General features: G+C 37.3%; 1 protein-coding gene across 3 annotated transcripts in view; it reads left to right on the top strand.

Annotated features, from left to right (window-relative positions):
- Nucleotides 1-18,436, top strand: part of WWC3 (WWC family member 3) — a gene marked incomplete at its 5' end in the record, with an annotated part of 103,821 nt that extends 85,385 nt beyond the window's left edge. The window contains 10 exons of one of the 3 annotated variants that reach the window (XM_082305142.1): nt 880-966; nt 3,445-3,637; nt 7,661-7,828; nt 8,548-8,699; nt 9,430-9,589; nt 10,757-10,921; nt 12,237-12,329; nt 13,380-13,610; nt 14,366-14,493; nt 15,931-18,436. In XM_082305142.1, the coding sequence (XP_082161268.1) occupies nt 880-966; nt 3,445-3,637; nt 7,661-7,828; nt 8,548-8,699; nt 9,430-9,589; nt 10,757-10,921; nt 12,237-12,329; nt 13,380-13,610; nt 14,366-14,493; nt 15,931-15,997 (1,444 nt within the window). In that variant the 3' untranslated portion in view covers nt 15,998-18,436. The remainder of the gene's footprint in view (nt 1-879; nt 967-3,444; nt 3,638-7,660; nt 7,829-8,547; nt 8,700-9,429; nt 9,590-10,756; nt 10,922-12,236; nt 12,330-13,379; nt 13,611-14,365; nt 14,494-15,930) is intronic. The other 2 variants (XM_082305143.1, XM_082305144.1) reach the window with 2 other exon arrangements.
- Between the last annotated feature and the right edge of the window lie 3,036 nt (nt 18,437-21,472).

Here is a 21,472-nt window from a genome sequence, read left to right on the forward strand (position 1 = left end):
AAGGACCTCTGAGATCATCGAGTCCAACCGTTCATTCAGTGTCCTTTCGATGCTGGCTGATATAAAAGGGCCTTCGTTACTTCTTTCAGTAGCATTTTCATTGTCTGGGACATTAATGAGTGTATGGATATAGGAATATGTCTCTGTGTGTGAGATCTGACTTTTTATGCCAAATAAAGGAGGATTACTTTAGGGAAGTCACAGGTGAAGAGACACAAATACAGCACTCAAGTATAGCTTTGAAGTCCTGTGCTTAGGGCATGCTATTGTTAGTAGTGGGACTAGCGTGGGGCAGGGCGGATTCTAGCAGTGCAAGGCAGGATGTTGTATTTTAGCCCTTCAGAATCGTGTCTACCCCTTGGAAAACTAATTCCCAAGATTGGGGTTTTTCAAATCTAAACCAGGTTTGTTAGTTCCATTTCAAAATTCATGCTGATGTGAAAGAATAGAATTTTTTATTTATTTTCATTAGCCCATGAAGTTAGTGCCGACTGATTTGTCTAATGTAACTGGTGCATTACACGTGCACACACACACACACACACATACATGCATATGGTGTAACTGTTTAAACCAAGGAGTGTATTTTCTAAAGGCTGTTCGCTATCAAAAGTCACAGTAGGGAATATTAGTCTTTTTAAATTGAATAATGTTTAATTCTCTTAGTTTTGATAACTTTGTTACTGTAGCTGATGTTATTAATAATGTTCTGTTATCAGAGTGTGATAGCTGTAATTGCTTTTGATTCAAACTGATTTAAGAGATTTGTTTAACAGCAAAAAGTGCTTTTACGTTCTTAAAATCTTATTAGTCTTTCATCTCTATCTCTTAAGCAAAGTATTGTTGCTTGGTGACTAACACAGGAAATTTATTTTCCAGGCATGACAGTGGAAGTGAATGTCTGTTAGTCCATGTATTACAGCTGAAGAACTTTACTAGTCTAGTCGTTAAAGAAAACTGCAAAATGTAAGCTTCTATTTCACTCAAAGTCTGATCATTGCTTATTTTGTGCCACAGTTGTAAATACCATAAATTTATTTGCTTTCATGTGAATTCAAGCAATTTCAGGAGAAGATGGTATGTCTTAGTTTACATGAGGATAGGGTTATTTTTATGGACACAAAGTGTAACTTTTATAGAACCTCTGTCATAATGGCCAGGTAACAAGCGTAGTCTCTAATGACCCATGTTCTTATGTGTTTATTATGCACAGGAAAGTTTGTTCAAAAACATCAAAGTCATGCTTCCATCACCCTATGCCTTCTGGCCCAAAAGCTATCTACATTATTTGCAGTATTCCAGAAATGTTATTTCCTGTACAACTTCTTTACAGCTTACCTGTGATGTATCCCAGAATAAGCTTAGTGTAATTTTCTCAGATTCCTACTGTAACATCTATATTAATCAGTGAGAGAGATACCTTGCCCTTTGTCTTAACCAAAAAAATATAAATAAATAAAAAACCAGGACATCTGCAGGCTTTTGTGGTCATTACAGCTCTCCTTGAATATCTGTGAAACATCTTTCAAGGATAATTTTAACACAAATACTAGCTGAGAATCAGTGCAAACAATTGAATTTTTTAACCACTGTTGGCCTGTGCTACTTTTCCAAATTCCATATTTCATTATATAGAATGTTGCTTAGTTTATTCTAATAAGTGTTTCTTAAATAATGGCAATGTTGCCATAAAATGCAATCTTATCTAGTGACATGTATCTTAACATATTTTAAAGAAATTTGACCCATGAAAATTGTTGATCTTTATCTCTGGGAGAGGTTGTTTGAAAACTGTGGAAAATGGAGGTGTGATAACATTGTTGTAATGTAAGTCTGTGGGGGTCGTTAAATTGACATACGTCTCACTGAATGAGTTGATCTTTGTTGAGAACACTTGATCTTGCTAACTCTGCAAACCTCTAGTGGAAATTCTTCATATCGGTGCGTGCATCGGCATCAGTCTTTTGCTTTGTTTTCAGTGTGAGTGCAAGGACATGCTATAGGGAAAAAATGTGAGTATTGAATAGTACTCAGCCATGTTGCCTTGTAATTAGAAAAATAAATAAGTGTCATCTGAAGAAAGTGAAGCAGAGTCAGCAAGGTAAAAAAAGATGCCAGAGGGTTTGTTGGACATTGTCATCAAGGTAATCAGGCATCTAAGCAGTTCTCAAAAAGGCAGTTCTGTTCTCCGTCCTTCTCTGGTAACCACTTACGCTGGAATCAATCAGTTGCATGGCTGCAGGGTAAATCAATTGGTTTGACTGGTCAAAAAAGAAGTTTATCTTACCAAAACCAGAAGAAGCTTTTAGCCAGTTCAATGAATTCCTCCATGCAACTATATGTTCATTGAATCAGAGTTACTGGGGTCAGTGGGGGCAAGGTTACTTGCAGCAGCTGATGAGCAGAGGAGTTGGGTTGCTCTCTTTTTACAGCATGTAAAGCTGTTTAGCTGACGGATGCTCCACACGGCAGCACTGCAGTTCCACCATAGTGAGCTCTTCCAGTTGTCTTCTGACCATTTACTTGCCTGTCAGCGTCAACCCCTTTCTGGTGCTGGCATAAGATTTCATGCAGCCATGTAGTCAAGTTGAGTGAGCCTCTGAGCTGGATTTTTTTTTAATCCTTAAGCCTTATTTTTGCTAGGTTAGCTTTTTAACCCAGATAAGTTTTCTAATCTGGTTCACAACACAGTTGCATGAATCTGTTTGCTGGCACAAGGGAAGGTATGGCAAAAAATACAATATTGCAGGAGCTGGACAAGCAGTAAGGACAGGGAGAATACAGAAACAATTCTCTAAGTAGCTCTACTGCCTTCTGTCAAATTAAAATGGTTGTGGATTTTGTTTTTGGCTTGGAGTCTCAAATGAGATGGTACCAGATATTTAGATTTGTTTTTTAAGACGGCAGATGGATGCAATGACTGCAGGTTTCTTTTGCCATGCTTTTGTGCTGAGTTTCTTAAGGGGGAGAGAAAAAGGTATGCTTAGTGGGTGGAAGGAAGAAATGGATCAGTGACACGTATGGGGCAATTCAATCGCCTAAACATAGGCATGTGTTTCCATTTGAAATATCATAGCATAGCACCTGGCCTCCAGCTGCTGCTGCTCAGGGGAAGGCTGTAGCTCTCCCATAGATCCTGTGTCATATTTGCTAGCCCCATGCAGATGCCTTGGATACCTCAGGGCATCTCAAGTGCCACTTGGTGCCTCTGCTTAAGCACCAAGTTAAAAAAAAAATTAGTTTTAGTTAGAAAATAGCATTTCCAAATCAGCTTTGCAGTTCTTCTGTGTTAAGAATACAAAGTAAAGTCCTGTAACAAGGAGATCCCAGAGCAGATTCTTAATGTAGAAGTTACAGTGATGTTTTTGCTTAGCTTGATTTTGAGAAATGCAAAATAGCTTTCTTTGTCTGAATTGTGCTATTTGTCTATTTTGCTGTTCCCAGTCATGTGAGAGTTTATTTGCCACCACTTGAGTCAGGCACACCAACCACTTACTGCTCTAGAGCTTTGGAATTCCAAACTCCATTAATATTTAATGAAGTTTTCCGAATCCCCGTGCATTCAAGTGTTTTGAAATTAAAATCACTGCAGCTGTATATCTGTTCAGTTGACCATCAGCAACAAGAAGAACTATTGGTAAGTGGGTCTTTTTCTTAAAAGCCATGTGATATGGGAAAGTAAAGTTACTTGAGGAATAATTTTTAAGATTAAAAAGAGAAAGTGAAGACTTTATTTTTCTATAAGAAGTGCTGATAGAGTTAACATGTCCGTTCACTCACGTACGTAAATATAGTTCTGTTAATAAAAACGGTGAGATTTTTTTAAAAGTTGAAATATATGCATTTTAGGTTACATGAAGTCTTGGAAATGATTAGCAAGATTAGCAGAAGTTGAGAATTGGAGCATTTTAAGCAGTGTTGAAAGTACTGTTACCTGTACTTCTGTTTACTGTTACATTGCAGAGGCGTATTGAAAATTGATATAACATTTACATTCATTGCTATGGGATTTAGTAGATAAGGAGTTAATTCTTTTTTTATTTAATGCATTTCTTACAAATGTCTGCTTTGGGGAAAGTTGAAAAATCTGCCATTGATAAGTTTTGGTGCAGGAGGGAAAGTATCATGTAAAAATTAAACTTTTCCCCAAAAACGTCATGTGACAGCTTTTAGACTACAGCGTGCTCAAGACTTCCGTTTCTGCATGGCACTGTAACGTGCATGATGAATCAGTATCAGTAAAATAGTTTCCTATTAAAAAGATAACAAATAGAACCCCCTTGTTGCTATATAAGTGGTCCAAGAAGACTACTACTTTTGTATCGATCTTAACTTTGTTGCAGGATAATAGTGGTCCAGGCAGGTTTCTATTACACCTTTTACTTTAAACTGATTCAGACATCTGATGTAGATGCATTCAAATAAATGTACCAGTTATTTAAATGCGTTACATGTGTTAACTGTGTTAACTTCAGATGTGTTAAATGTTAACTTCATTTAGCTATTTTCAAATTAAATGTACTTAAATAAATCTGCCTTGGGGCTTATGTCCTGGCTATTTTGAAGTCAGTGGGCTGGCATTTCAGTGAGGGGTTTGAATGGGCTAATGAAATTTTTTTAAGCCTATCAAAGCAGTTAAGAGGTACAGGCATCTCTCTGTCTGGACTGTCAATAAAGAGGTGTTTATTTGAGCAAATCTGGTCCAGAATGCGTGTTTGTTAGTCCATCTTTAAAACTAGATAGCATTTTAATAAACAGTGGTCTTGTCCGCAGTGGGAATTTTTTTCATTTTTGCACTGGAACCTAGTGAAAGAGAAAGCATCTCAAGAACAGGTTGGATGTATTAGTGTAAAATGTTTTATGCTGGTATAGCCTGTTCCTCTGGGAAGCTAAATAGCTATTTCAGTGTAAAGCATCTTTATATTGACACAAGTGCATCTAAGTTTAGGGTGCTTTTAACTGCTATTACTGAATTAGCAAAAAATGATAGGCCTCCAGGTTATGTTGGTAGGAATTTTTTCTTTCATAATCCTAGTGTAGTTTTGACAGAAATATCTGTCTACAGTAGATGGCAACATGCTTTAGGGTAAGTTAACAATGCCACTCAAAAAGAGAGAAACGATGCCCTGGTTTCTTAAGGCAGGTGCATTGAAGTATGTATTTAAACATTATGTTCGTTGCCCTCTTTTGCTGTAAATTGAAAACACGCATTTTCTCAAACTGAGAAATCATTTGCCACCTCTCTCTGGAAATGCTGTGATGGCCTCTGTAATTGTCTTTCAAAATCTCTTCCACTGAGATAACAATTTTTTCCATCAATTTGTTCATCCCTATTTCTGAATTTTTTGATAACTGCTTTATTTTCAATTACATTATGCCAGTTAAATGCTTTCCTAGTACATAACAGGGAAAGAAAAACAACAAACAAACAAACAAAAAAAAGAAATATTCAGGCAATTAGTTCTAAACTTGACTTACATAGAGAAGTAAATCTGATAAACTTATGGGATGGTCTTTCCATTCCCTCAGCCTTTTACTTATATGCCCTGCCTTGCTGAAAGATCTTTTTCTGTTTTCCTACAGCTTTCTGAAACTGTGCTTCCTTAAGTTGGCTTATTTCTTCCCTGGTCGCCTCATCAATGTTAAGATAAGGGAGTTGTTATTTTCCATGGTTAGCGTATGTAGCTCATGTTAAAACATCAAAGAAATGTGATTGCCTTTCTTGCAATCACATGGCATTGCTGTTTCACTCCCAGTTTCTGATCTTTTACAGCCTTGACCAAACAATTATTCCCTATGCCTTAATTTATTTGAATTCTTTTTATTGAGTGTAACATTTGTCATTTTGCATTTTGTGTTTTTATTTCAGAACATCCATCCCATTTTTTAACATCATTTTAAATGCTAATCCTTTTCTCATAAATTTTACAATCCCTCTGTTTGACATCACCGAGAGATTCATAAATGCTTTTGCTAGTCTGCCATCCAAGTTGTTAACAAATGCGTCAGAGCAGGCACGTGACAGACCGCTAGCAAACCCACCTTCGTTTCTTCATCCTTTTGAGCGAGCTCCAAATCTTGAGGTGGAGGTGAAATATTAATTAGTCCTTTCAGTACTGATAATTATTAATTGGTTTGGTGATTTTTCTACCCAATTAGTCATTCACTTTGTAGTAACATCTTCTTTGGCATGCTTTCTTAGCCACATAATAAATGCGGTGTGTAGGGGAGTGTCGGACATTTTAAGAGTCAGCATATGTTTTTTCCAGTATTGGTGACAGGAAACCAGTTTTTCCCTCTACCCCTAAAACCAAACCCAGCATGTCTTAAACATTTTCCAGCTCTGATGCAAAAGTGTGAGTATTCAATACATGTTTCTTTCTTAGGCTGTGTTAGAACAAGTGGAAAATTAGAAGACATCTCTGTTTTATATATAAAAGAAAAGGCATCTCTGTTTGTAGCATCCGATATATTGACATAAAATGACATCCTCAGTAGCATGTTGTATCCTGATATGACATTCTTTTGTTAGTCTCAAAAACTTTTCTCTATCCTCCTTTATACACCTGTTTAAACAGAGCCCCAGGGAACAGTCTTGGAAAAATAATACAAAGATTTTTTTTACATGATTATTTTCTAATTAACTGTTTCTTTACCTGCTTAAAGTTCAATGCAGTTTCTGTATACATTTCTTACTGCCTTTACAATTAGAATCATTGCATCCAGCTCTTTGTTTTGTGAGAGATGAAAACAATTTTTACATGATTTTTCCAGTGGTATAAGTGAAAACATTCTTAGCATGTGGTACATTAGCATGGAAATGAACAGGTTGTAGAGATAGCCAGATAAAGCTAAAAGCAGTAATTAAGGCCAGCTAATATAAAATCATCGCTAGGTCCAGCTCATGTACTGATTTAAAAAAAAAAAAAAAAAAACCACAAAACAAACATGGATTTGCTCACAGCTCTTTTTCATTTAGGTCAACACCACTCAGAAATTTCTTACATGAGCACTGTCTGATGGAGTAGGGCTACTTTAAAGTTGGGAATACTTTTAGTGGGAAGCCTCCATTAAACCTGTTTTTACCTGATTCTGGGAGATGTAAGGATGTCTGGGAAAGTGGAAAAATAGCTTTACGGCCCATTTGACTGCCTTATGATATAAATAGGCAGAAAAAAATAAATTGTTTTAAATGACATTTTTTTCCCTTTGGAAGATGCCTTTGCGGACTAGAGAACAGAAGGATATCTCAGAATATAGTTCTCTCTAAAGAAAACAGATTAGAGTAATATTGTTAAAGTAATATTAATTCAAGCAAATGTAGAAATCATATATGCAACTGAGAGGGGTTTTTAAATAAAATATTAAGAGTCGTCATCTGTAGCAATCATACCTACATCAGTTGTACAAATTTTATTTTTCAACTTTAAAAAATTGAATATCTACTCTGATCCTTTCTGGTAGCAAGCAAGAGGCAAGAAATTCAGTATCTTCAACATCATAACACAACAGAACAAAACTGTCTCTTTTTAAGAAACACTATTAGTATTTGACGAAGTGGCGTTTTTACATTATAAGTAAAATACTCTTAAAATGAGAAGGTGTCTGCCCTGCAATGTATGTTTATCTTATTGTGGTCAATGCTTTTTGTTGTTTACAGGGCATTGCTCAGATAAACCTGACTGATGCAGAGAATTCTGGTGAGATGCAGCTTCACTGGTATTCTGTTCAGATCTTCACTGGTTCAGACCCCCAGAGAGCAAAGAACAAAAACCAATGTGAAGAAAGTATTCCCCGGTCTTCTGGAAATGTAACTACAGTTAAAACAGTATGGCTCCGAAGAAGTGATTTGTTTACTTTATTTGACCTGCTGAGTGGTTGGTTGTGATCTTATCTCAGGTGCAGTTTGCTTTCGAGGTGCACAGAAGGTGATACCTTGATTTAGTTCTTGTGGCAAGAGCTGGATTTTAAAAGAATAATTAAAAGCTAGATCATGTCTGGACAGGTGCTTGAAATAGTACTCTGTATATGTTTGTATGCACACTTCCAGTCCAACTAACTAAAACTCACTAAAAATTTCTGCCACTGCACTTCAAGAGGTTGTCAAGAAAGGTTGTGCAATTTCCATCCTTGGAGATTTTTCAGCCCTTGTCTGGGCCCTGGACAACCTGATGTGGCTGTGAAGCTGTCCTTGCTTTGAGCAGGACATCAGACTAGGTGACCTCCAGAGGTGTCTTTGGACCTAATGATGCTCCACAGTGAGATAAAGTGTACCTGGTTTCTGAGAAAAGTTGCATTCATGGAACACCATATACTTTGTGGTCATTGAGATTCAGGACAGATGTTTTGGGTTTGTGGGGGTTTTCTAGTGTTTTTTTGGGGTGTTTTTTTTGTTTTTTGGGGTTTTTTTTGGTTTTGGTTTTGTTTTTTTTTTTTTTTTAAGGAATGTACAATGGCTGTGTTTTTATTTTATTTTCTGTGAATAATATACATTAAACACAATGGCTTGTTCAAACGGTTTTATTTGAAGTCTAGTTTACCTTTCAGGATGCAGTGACAGCCCTGTTAGCTAGGACAACCGCCCAGCTGGAAGCAGTTGAGAGAGAGTTGGCAGAAGAGAGAGTGAAACTGGAGTACACAGAGGAGGAGATCCTGGAGATGGAAAGAAAGGAAGATCAGGCAGAAGCCATATCAGAAAGGTAAAAATAGTAGTTTAAATACCTCATCAAACAGACAAGTGATATTTACACTATGGTTATAGTTTGAAATATAGCAGGAGAAACAGCAGGTCCTTAGTCTGAGATCTGCTCCCCGTTAGTGTTAGGAGTATAAAATTCTGTTACTATGTGATGATGTGCAAACAGGAGAAAACCTTATTTGAATAGCTGGCTGAGTTTAGAGGACTTGGAATTTGGGGAGTGGGAAGATGTTATATCAAACAGAAACTTTGCTAGGGAGGCAACTGTAACGGGTTTGCAACAGCACTGTACTAAAAAAAAATAATTTTGTGGTGATGTGAGAAATTGTCAAAGAAAGATATGCATTGCAATGCTTATGGAGTGAACATGCAACACAGCTCTTCCTATTTCAGGGTTTATTACAATGCTATTTCATCGTTAATAATACTCCTAGTTTGTTACATGAGTTGCGTTTTTGTTACTCTTTTCTTAGTATTGTTGTAAAGACCAGAATATATGCTTTAAGAAAACTAGGGAAGGTGGTGGTATTTTTTTCTTTGGCATGAAATGTGTTTGCTTGTCTGTGCATCTGCATTAATGCAAGCGGGATGTGTTCTCCCTTTGTATTTTTATTGGAGAAATAATAGTCTAAAATGACAAACTGACCTGGATAATGAAATATATAAATGTGACACGTAATTGCATGAGTTTTTTTAATTCCTACAAGATTGTTGTGATGTTCTGACTTTAGGAGTTGGCAAGCAGAATCTGTTGACAGTGGATGCAGTAATTGTACCCAGACTAGTCCTCCTTATCCAGAGCCATTTTGCGGGGATTCGTTAGCTGGACACATGTTTGCAACTCAAGCAGGCCAGTACAGTTCTGGAAAAATGCAGCCTCCACCACTAAAGGTAAGGGGAGAAGACATAGCAGTGCAGAAACTGCCATGCTGCCTGCGCACACAGAGTGTGTTACTGCTGCTCTGAATTGATCAGGAGAGAAGAAAAGAACCAGAAATGACATTAACAACCCTGTATGAGCACTGCCTTCATGACAGCAGTGTGCCCTTGGAGTTGTTAAAAATGCTCTCTTTAGGGCTGGGGTTTTTTGTCTGTTTGCTGGTTATTTCTAGACAGAATTAGTTTTTTTTATGTCAAAAGGCAAGCTATTTTTACTGTGGCCTTTATCTTCTCTGTAAATATGCACTCATATCAATGTTGACCTAAAATTGTAACAGAAAAGATCATGATCAAATTCCAGTGCTCTTAGAAATAAGAATTTTTGAAGGAATTGTGAAGAAGCAAGCTTAATGTTTTAAGACTTGCATTGCTGTTTCAGTGTTACAATAAATACAGCTGAAATTTTCAGAACGATTGTGCTGAAACTGGTGTAATTAAAATATTTTGTATTCAACATACGAGACAATGAAAATAATCCTGAACAAGCTGAAATCAGCACACTTCCATTGAAGTAGAGGAACATAAGCCATTTGTGTTGCCTTTAGGGAAGATCATACCTCCTGTTGAGGAGTGAGTTATCTTAAAGTTTGGAAGCTTTGCTAGAGTAGCATATGTTTTCTGTATCTCTGAATATTTTAGTGTTCTTGTGTCATTGTTTCAACAGTCTGTCAGTTCCCTTTTGTTGAGTTGCTTCTCTTTGTTTGACTTCCTCCAGTTTTAAGGTGGTTGCTTGCTTCAGAGTCACATTGCTTATTGAAAGGTGACTCAGTTTTCTTCTGTTGAGGCTGGAGATCAGGTGGTAGCTTGGTTAATGCCCAATTGCCAATGCTGAATGCAGTCTTTGTGCTCTGCAGCTGTGATTCACGTTATAACTGCATCTCATAATTGTTACTGTTCCAGCAAAGGGTTCTGAAAGGTAATCTTATAATTTTGAATGACCTAGTTTTAAAACTTTTTAAAAATGAGGTGATTCATCCTCTGTTCCCAGTGCTCATTAAAACTTGAACCTAGCTAGCAGGGCAAATTGTTTACTTTTGATATTGTTGAAATGTCTGATTGTTTTGGTGAGAGAGAGAAAATACGGAAAAAATAAAAATTTTTCCTTCATTGAAATTTTAGGTGGATAAGGAAACTAACACTGAGGATCTGTTTCCTGAAGAAGTTGCTATTCTTCCAAAAGAGAGAACTAGCCGCAGGCCACGGGGTTCTGCTTTTGTTCGGAGTAGCACTATTGTTCGCTCCCAGACCTTCTCGCCTGGAGCACGAAGTCAATATGTTTGCAGAGTGAGTAAGGCTTAAAAAGAAGGGGGGGAGGGGCATCCACACAAGTATTTTGTACATTTTTGATAATTTCTTCTTGAGAGTTTATTACATTTATAAGAAACATATACTACTTCTTAATACTGATGAATAATCTTTCATTGAATTTAAACGTTGCAGTGGGGAAGATGTCCCCTGGTTCTTTTTAAGAGTTTAAACCTGAATTTATTTTATTTAAAATTTAAGAATCTATGACAAATTAGATATTAAGCTCTTTTGCCTGGCAACCTTAGATGTTAGGCTACGGTGATTGATTTTACAGAGGTGCAGTGCTGTGTAATGAGGTGTATAAACAGCTTAGAAGCCACGTTTAACTTTCAGTTACCTAAAAGTTTGGGAAAGGGGACTGAATGCATAATCTTAGGTTTATTGCATAAATATTCTTATGACTGGTTGCTGTCATGAATGTCAGTCATGGGATGCCGGTTACAGTGGGACCTAGGATTATTGAGCACATTGGTGCAAGTAATTGAGGATCAGCACAACAGTTTTCAAGCTCACGTTAGCTGGTTGCTGTGTTCAGTGGCAGAAGGCTTATCAGCAGTTGGCTCATGGTATTGATTTTGCAATATTGGTGTAATGCGCATAGCTTTAATTGTACTCTTTCATAAGCTTTTGAGAGCTTGAGTTTGAAAATGCAGTAATGATTTTTAACTTTTATGCTCTTTCCTAAACCAAGGATCTTTTGGGTTTTGCTCTCTTATTTGTATTGCACGCAGTGCATCTGTGGACCCCTTCAAATTCTTCAGTTTGATTTCTGGATTCCATTATCTGTTTATGATATAGGAAGTGTGAGTACCTCACACACCAGAACAATGATAGTGCAAAAAGGAAAAGATTGTTAAACACCCTCACTTAATCTGCATTTACTTAAAATCAGAGGGGGGAATTAGTGGGAGACTGTATTGTTTGTGCCCATGACAGTAAATGCCTTAGGAAGAAATATTATTGCCTTTAACTCCCCCGCCCTTTTTTTTTTTAGGTTACATTGTCTTGGATATTTAGGAGAATGCTTGATGAAACTTAGCTGTAAAACATTGATGGTTTTGAAGTTTTCTTGAATTATTGTAACTTATATTACACAGTATGAGCACTATTGCATATAAATTTTTATAAATAACTAAAGCTGAAAAAAATCAATTGCATAAGACAAGGCCATTTCAGTGCATTTTTAAAAATAAATCACAAAAGCAAAAAAAAAAAATAAAAAAAAAATCCAGATTTCTTAACGTAGACGACCTTGTAAGCAACCTGTATTTTCAATGTCTCTTCTAATCAGCTGTATCGCAGTGACAGTGACAGTTCAACTCTGCCAAGGAAGTCCCCTTTTGTCCGGAATACATTGGAGAGGCGTACGCTACGGTATAAGCAGGTATACCTAGGAAACTGGTTTTTACTTTTCACTAAGTTGCTAGAACATTGGTACTTTTATACCTGAGCTTTAGATGTCTACAGGTACATTCTGATGTTTTTAGGAAATGTATAAGGCTTCTGTAATGTAATTGGGAGAGGGGTGCGTGTTTTGGGTTTGGTTTGGGTTTTTTAAGCTGAAAGGTAGATGTAGAGAAGTGAAATATAGTTGTAAAGAATTACTGAGGAGGAAAAAAAAAGTGTGGCAGACAAAAATTAGTTTAACAGGCAATGAATTTGTATTGATTTAGATGTAAACTTCGTTAAATCTTTAAAATCTAGTTTATAATTCAGAGTGCAGGCCAGAGTAGTGTGTGATTGTGACAGTAAAACATCCAGCTCCCCTCCCAAGCCACCTAGCAAACCATAGTATTTGATGCCCAAATATTCAGGAATGAATAGGTTAAGCTCTTCTTTCGCCCCAGTGCCACCCCGCACGCTGCAGAACCAAGCGGGCAGAGAAGGGCCGGTAAGGCATTAATGCCTTGTATATAAATTGCATACGGTTTAGCCTGGTCAGCAGAAGTTAATTTCTTGCTGGGGTAGGCAAGTAGACAGCCATGCTTCCCATTTTGATTCAGAATGTATCTTAAAACCAGTATTGAATAAAGCCCTTTAAGGGGAGTCTTGCTTGGTACAGTATTTTCTGACGTTCTGTTACGACTTTTTTCATGTTGCATCCCTTTTATTATCATCATAACATGAAAGTTTAGTCCATAAACTTAAATTAGTTAAATATTTATAAGGCAAAAGGAGACTGTAAAAGGAGGTAGTAGAAAGCATTGATTGAAAAAGTTTATGTATGGTACAGAAGACCCCTACAACTGGTTAGCCTTTCACTGTGGGATATAAGTAATCTCTCCAAAACTTTGTGTCAAGAAAGACTTTCTGTGTGAAGTAAGTACAGGAATGTATGCTCTGTATAGCTAAAGATGTACTTAAATGGTATAGTAACAGTATACCGTGTTGAGAGTAATATGTTGTGCATTTTATTTCAATCCTAATAACTCAGCAGTCCTGCAGATCATCTTTGGCTGAGCTTATGGCAAGGACGTCCTTAGACCTGGAGCTGGATCTCCAGGCATCCAGAACCAGACAGAGACAGCTGAACGAGGAGATATGTGTTTTAAGAGAGTTGAGACAGCGTCTGGAAGATGCCCAACTGAGAGGGCAGACAGATCTGCCCCACTGGGTCCTTCGGGATGAGCGATTCCGAAACTTGTTGAAGGAAGCAGAAAGGCAGGTACGGTAACACGAGATGAGCACTCAACATGTTCAGAAACTTCTGGTTTCAAAATTTCTTGATTGTGACAAGACGTTTAAAGAGCTGTTTTTACAGAGCTTCAAACAATGAATGTTGCTTCTATATTTTTGAAGTTAGCACAATAAAAGTGATTGCATTGATTATTACCAAACTGTGTATTTAGTTGAGGACAATTACTGGACAATGGCAGTATTTGCCAGTGGCACCTTTTGTTTTGGTTTGGTGGGGTTTTTTTGTTTGTTTGTTTTACATACTTATTTTTGGAACTTTAATAATTTCGTAACTTCTGATCTTTGAAGGAAATTTTGCTGATTTGATATTTCATTTTTTACAAGTATTTGGAATGTTCTCTAAGTATGTGACTTCTTTTTCCCTGTTCTTGGAGGAAGAAGTTACAAGCAAAAAGTGGCAAAAACTGCACAACAAACAAAATTGTCATTGGATTATCAGAGATGAAGAGTGAGCTTAAATTTATTTTAAGGCCTTAAGTTTGACAGGTCTGCATGCAGTAAATTTAATGAATTTAATACATATCTGTCCGAAGAGCGTTAAGAAATGAAACAACACTTGTCAGTCTTTTGAATTTATAGTTCTTAGATGATCAGCTATGTCAGACAACATACTTGTGTGCTTTTACTGTGGTGAGTGGGGAAAAAAGCCATTATTTTAACCTGGGTATTCTTGTGTTTTATTTATTCATATGACCATTTTAAGCATTATATTCTTGTTTTCAGACCAGACAGACCAAATTTGAACATCACCAAGAGCAAGCAGCTGAAAAGATGCTAAAGAAAGCATCAAAAGAAATATACCAGTTGCGTGGGCAAAATCAGAAGGAGCCTATTCAGGTGCAGACTTTTAGGTAAGTGGTAAAGTGTACTGAAATAGCATAGCAACAGTTCATTGGAGAAGTTAAAGGTCTCTGAAGCATTTAGCTTAAATTCTGTTGTCTTATATGTAGCCAGTAATTTTTAACTGTATATTGACTTGGACACATGAGTTTCCTTTGAATTATTTGTAGTGCAAAGAGCCAAAGTTAAGGTAAAATTGCAGTGTTACAATTCTAAAACACATGAAATGTTAAAAAAAAGTCTTCAAGTGCAAACATAGCTGAGGTGATTCTTTCAACTTAGCCTAGTCACTATTAAGTTCAAATGATTTGTCCGTTCTTCAGTGCAAGCCTGTGGACATAAATTGTTTGTTTAATGTAATACATACACATTACTAGTAACACCCTCTCCCTAAAAATTACTCAATAATATTCCAGCTTTCTCTCAAGAAGCCTTTTCTTTGGACTTTTCCTTATTTCATCTGTGTTCACATGGTATGTGTCCTCTCTTAGCTTTATTTTTTTTCTGACAATTTATTTTGTGTACAAGCAGCATTGATAAACTGTGCATTTCACAAGAAGACTTTATTAAGCATTAAAATTTTTGTAATTTTTATTGGGAGGGTAACAGTAAGAGTAAGAAAATGTTAGTGCAACATAGATGTGGAGGACAGCTCAGCTACAATGTTACATTATACTATCTCATCCAGAACTTTTTTGCAGGGAATACTTAACTGGAATAGAAAAGCTGTCTGTCCTTTAATGTGTTTTTTTTGCTTGAATTATATTGTAAAGGCCTTTCTCACAAAGGTGGGGAGGAAGTGGGAAGAATAGAAATTTTAGGGTTGTTTTTACATCTTGTGCTTCTGGTAATAAGAGAGGGGCTTTTATGCTTTGTCTACTGAGATATAAAAAGATACGGGGAATTGAATAGAATGAGATGTAGAAAATGAAGCAAAAGCTATCTTCCTCATTTAAATTCTTGACCTTTTTATGCACACACATCCATTTCTTATGACACTTACTTTACAGCATGAACTGTTTACTCAATAAAGAGGCAAAAAGATGACTGTGAATGCTGTCAGGTTTTTTTTCCGTTTTTGTAGGCATTCGTGCAAAATGTACAAGAGCGAACTTTGCGTTGCAGAAGGGGCTTGTGCAGGACTTGTCCTGTGACACCTTTTTACAGTCAACTATGACTGGTGTTCAATGAGTTGTATAAAACTTCCACCTAAATTTTTCAAAAATAGTAATTGCATTTGCTGGAATGTTGCCAAAAGTATACAGTGAGGTTTAATAGTTTTTGTAAGTTTCTTGTACTCAAAGAAACCATCAGTTCAGTATGTAAGTAACAAATACTAACTACTGACCAGGGTAAAGAAACAGTGTTCTTGCGGGGGGGGGGGGGGGGGGGCAGGAAAAGTGGGCATATATTTGATTGACTCCCCTTTTGTCTTGTTTTGATCACAGAGAGAAGATAGCTTTTTTTACAAGACCAAGGATTAACATACCTCCTCTGCCAGCTGACGATGTATGACGTGTTGCATTGTAAACATGAAGTATTTATCGCTTTTATTTTAATGAAGTTATTAGATTAGCCAAGTTTCTTTAAAACAAATTGTGCAAAAGCTAATATACACGTTTTGTAAAAAATAAAAAAAGTAAAAAAAGTAAAAGTAAACAAAAACATATATATAAATATATATACATATATATTTTATAATAGCGACTGCAACAAGGCTTGGTTTTTCCTTGTTGTGAAACTGACATCTCTGAAGACAACTTATTTTATAAAAGATCGACTATCCTGTTAAGAGCGTGTACAGTTTTTATGCTGTTTTATTTGACTTAAAGGCTGGAAGACAGAAACAAAGTGAGTTCAGGCAAATTCACTGTAGTGTAATTTATTTATAGTGCCTTTTTTCCTTGAAGGAAAATACCTACTTTAAGATGTATTTTAAGACTGAAATTTTGTTCTTCAGTATTTGTCATACAGTAGAATGGAACCATTGAGCTGGTTTTGTTTCTGATACCTGAAATGAAAATACTATGTTCTAAAATTGTCACTTTTTTCAGCTTTATTATCTGTAGCTTATTATGTACATTGTATCCTTTAGCACTGTCTGTGTTATAGCAAAATATTATCACCTGCAACGCGTTTAACACTGATTAGAAGTGATGTTAAACATTGCAGAATTCATTTGCATGTTCTTACTGCGCACTAATAGATTGTTTTCATTTCAGTTGTGTCTAAAGTATCTTTATATTCTTAACTAGATTCTCAGTTTAAACGGAGGAAGGAAAAGGGTGACAGGTCTTTGTTTTGCTGTTTAATGGAAAGGGAGTTAAAAAAGCAACGTGAGCTAGCTGTGTGGAAAGACCGCTAAAGGAATGTTAGAGTAATTTCTACAGTTTTAAAGATTCTGATCTGATTCAGGAAAGCACATACGTGCTGGTTTCGGAAAGCAGCTGCATTAAGTAAGGATGCTTAAACACATGTTCATCTTAAAGGATGTGCTTTGAGGTTACTGCATGCAAGTTCTGTTGAGCGGTGACCCTTCCCAGGGGGAAGGTGTATAATTCTGGAAGGTATAGCTCACTTGATTGCTAGTTGAACCAGCTAAAATCCGGTAAGAAATAATTTTACTTGTGTAAACCTTTTGTTGTAATGAAAGACTGTCACTCTAAATTCCCGAGAATGCCAGTTTTGTGTCCTTGCATCCTGCAAGTATGTAAAAATACTTCTTTACTAAGCTACTATAATAGAGTTTCTCATATTTTTCTAATTATACATTACCTACAAAGAGAGGTGCCCAACACAAGACTGACTTTGCAAATTGCTGGAATTTCCTAGAGGGAAGATCATGCTGTCTCTTAATTAAAGGTCAAATTGGCTCCAGATTTTTATATGTCAGGAAATTAAAACAACAACAGCCAAAACCTAAACAGACTTATCAGAACCAATGACAATATTTTAAAATATTTTGTAAGTAGGAGTTCTTTGTGAGTTTCAAGAGCTTATACTCTGTTACCTTGTCAAAGATCAGGAAAACCTGAAAGTGAAACTGAATTGCTTTTACTTGTCCAAGCTGAGGCAAAAAGTAATGGGAAAAAAGATTGTAAAGCTAAATCATTAATCAATGAGGATGATTAACGCAGACATTTAATTTTAAGGTAGGATTCCCTGTTTCCTAGTATGGCCTGTAATCATTACAGGCATCAAGTGGTTCCATCGTATAGCAATATATGTGAAATTAAAGTATATTTAGCGTTTATCATGCTAACCATCCTGAAGTCTGTTTTTGCCAGTAAGCTTGGGTGGGCATATTCAGCAACTACACAAATAAAAACCAAATCATGTAAGAAATTTTTAGTGTTTGGGTAAAAGTCTAGGGACAGCAAGCTTTCCAGTGCTCATTACTTGAAAAGACCAGTTAGTCAGAATTTCGCGTCTCATTTTCAGCGGAGGCCCCTACATAGTAGCGCCTGTCGGAAGTTACCACGCAGTCACACCAGAAGTACTTGCTGTATACTCAGAACAGACGAGACCGTGCTCCCGTGAGGGTGGTCAGATACTGGAAGAGGTTGCCCAGGGAGGCGGAGCTCTCCGTCCCTGGAGGGGTTGAGGACTTGACGTAGCCCGGAGCGTCTTGGTCACATTAGGCCCGCGTTGAGCAGGGGCTGGGGCAGGGAGCTCCCTTCCACCCTAAATTGTTCTGTGACTGTATAACGAAGGGGCACTGTCTGGTGGCCTGTCTGTCAGGGGGTTCCCTTGGTGTTTTTTAAACAGTGGCCTCTGTGAGACGCCATCAGCGTATCTTGTGGGTCTGTGATTTTGACTGCTGTAATGAGCTCTGTCTTGATGTGGTAATGAGTTATCATGTTCAGTATTCATCTCTCTTGTTTTTGTCACAGTTCTGTATGATTGTGTCATTTTTGTATTATTTGAAAGTATTTCTTCTACAAAATAAAATAATTTGCCATAAACAGAAATAGAGTTTTGTTATATGTCAAAGACATTTTTTGAATGGTTTATATTTGCCACATTCGTGATGCTTTCATAAAGAAAATTTGTATTTTGAATGACACTGTCATTTAGGTGAATGTAATGAATTTTCAAATAAAAGTAAGAGAGAGGAAATCTGTGAAATCAGAGATCCTAGAGAGGTTATACTGAAGACCGGAAAGGGATGCAGAGTGTAAGGAATGGCAGGTATGTTCTCCCGCGTGCTTATTGCTCACGATAAGCTGACAGCTGTATCAGAGGCTCATAGTTGAATGTTCCTGGAATTCATGGGTAGCTCCACTTGCAACATGTTGAACTGCCTTTTTTTCTAACAGAAGTTTGTAGGTTTGTATTGGAAGTAGGTTGGCATTATTAGTTGTGTAATATCTTGCTTATGACTAATTCCAAGGTGGAAGCCACTCAGAAGAATACGAGTTAACTTTTTTGGTCTGAACTTTACTGCTGCTTTCACAAAGGAAACGTTAAACCTGCATAATTGCAGAAAGGCCTCAGTCTCTCTCTGCAACCCAAAGCTGCAGGAGCACAGGCAAAATCATAGTACTGACATATGACTCCGGTCTCTGTCCAGTATTTGCAAGGCGTTAAGGCTATGACAGAGTTACGGTTATTTTTAAACGGTCTGCTAGAAATAGTCATGTGGAATACCAACCGTCTCTGTCTTGCTACCATGAGGATTGACAACAAAAGCTATAATGGGTATGTCGGTATGGGTTTTCTGTTATAAGAATGAAGCCTTACATGTATTTCTTGCTGCGGTTTTTGTAAGCGCTTTGCAAGACTTAAAGGTAAGTGCTGTATAAAAGGAGCAAGGTTTTTTGTTAGGAATTAGATGAACTATGTATTTTGTTTTCAGCAGATGTAAAACTGAAGTTTGAATTTTTAGGGAAGACAGCATTTTACAGCTTGTTTTGCATCCAGTCTCCTTTTTAACTATAGTCATATATCTTTGAGAGGAGGAAAAATGTATTTACAGAGAGACTTGAGAAACTGTCGGTTAGCAAAAGCAAGAATGACCTTTTCCAAAACATGATGTGAAGGGTATTTTCTTTTTCCTGCGACCACTCAATTGACTTAAGTGTCGTTGGAAGAAAACACCAAAGAGTAAAGTTGATTTGGTTTTGGAATCTGTAAATATCAGTTAAGTGATTTGCTTGCACTTTGGAAAATCTCAGTGTTTTTGGAGTTAAAAGCTTCTTAGGAGCTGCTTCTGGCTTCTTATGATTTCTGATAGTCTCTTAAATTTGTACATACATATCTAGGTTATAGAATCACATTTTCTATTGAGAACGAGGTATTCTGTCCCTTGTAGTTTGTTTGCCGTTAGACCATCCAGCTAAAAATACACATTCAGCTGAGTCTCGATGAGTTCAGCTGTGGTAATAGAGAACTGAATTAGGAACTGAATTTAGGAAAATCTTTTCAGGAAAAATGGGAGATTGAGACCCTTGTGCCCATTTGGTTAGTGCACAAAATCACTGTTCTGTGTCTAGGACGTGGTGTTTTTGTTACAGAGTGTGTCTTGTGGCACAGAAGTTCCCAGGTACAGATGTTTGTGTCTGACCAACTAAATGCTGCTTGCCGTTTTCCATATTTCCCTGCTCATAAACTGAGTAAGGAAAATTGCAATTCCCCAGGCCTACTATAACCACGTCAATTGAATTCTGTGGAGGAAGTTAAACAAACACTGAGCACTTAATTTATTTTCTTGATAATAATTGACCTATTAATATTGATTTTAATGGGCGCGGAGAGCAGAGACTGGCGGGAAGTTAGGGCTTCTGTCACTTCTGCAGACTTCGTTGGCGTGGTTGTAGTGGGCCTGGCGCTGTTACTGATCTACGAATGGCAGGGAACGGTGATCTGCAGTGCTGTGTACAAAGGGCATAATCAAATCTCTTCTCTAAAGGCACGCTTCTCGCTCCAGAAAGGGGTGGGAACTTCAGGTGAAGCAAGCTAAGTATTCAAATTTCATAATAAAATCCCGAATCTGTGGCTTCTCTATGGGGAGTCCATGTCAGAAATAAGGAATACAGGAACTTTCTTCAGCTTATAGGCAAGATTTGCAGGAGTTGTGTAGCCATTCCGAAAAAAGGTTTTGTACACCCTGCATCGACTGGCTTGCTTTGCTGGGCCGGGCTGCCCGCTTCACGCATCCATAAATACCTGCTCAAACACACGGGGGCAAAAATGTCATCCAGAACTGCGTTCCCCAGGCTTGGAAGTGAGTGGAAGTCACGCGTGCGCCTTCAGTCACCCGTGGGTATTCCCACGTGTGCTTGCGCAAGATCTCCCTCTACCGAGCTGTTGCATCTGTTTGGTAATCCACAGCACATCCCTGGATACCCTTAAGGGTAAAATCAGTCTGCACAATATTCAAATATGGGAAAATGAGCAGTAAGGTGAACGTCCTGAAATAAAACACGTTGCACACGCACAAACGTGTACAAGGTCTTCACAAAGAACAGTTACAAACACTGCCTTGTGGAACGTGATCCTAGTGGCTTGTACAAAATTTGTACAATCAGAACTTTGGAAATTAGTATTTTGTTGTAGAACTCAAATACATTGTAGAGTAAAATAAAATTCTTTAAAAAAAAAAAAAAAAAAAAAAAAACCCAAAAAAACTCCAAAACCGCCCCCCGCAAATCCCCCCAAAACATGGTTCTGAGATGTAATACTCAGTTAACCAAAATGTGGAAGTCAGGCTAATTGCCTTTTTTTTTTTTAAGGAAAATATTTTAGGATGTTCTAGGTTTTAAATATTTGATGGGAAAACTTAAGCAGAAGTTTTGCAAAGGAAAAGTAGGCGGGCGTATAGGAGAGGATCTTTCAAGCAGTGACAGTTGCATTGAAGCAAAGGCAGAAGGCTGCGAGCGAGGGATGGAGTGATGATGGATGGAGGGGCGGAGGGGTGGTTGGGAGATCGAAGAAGTGAAGGTAACAGGGACGAAACCTTTGAGGTAAGCTTGCAAAGCTTGAATATGA

This window comes from Platalea leucorodia (assembly GCF_965183815.1).
Source record: "Platalea leucorodia genome assembly, chromosome: 2".
In the NCBI taxonomy this organism is placed as follows: Eukaryota; Metazoa; Chordata; class Aves; order Pelecaniformes; family Threskiornithidae; genus Platalea; species Platalea leucorodia.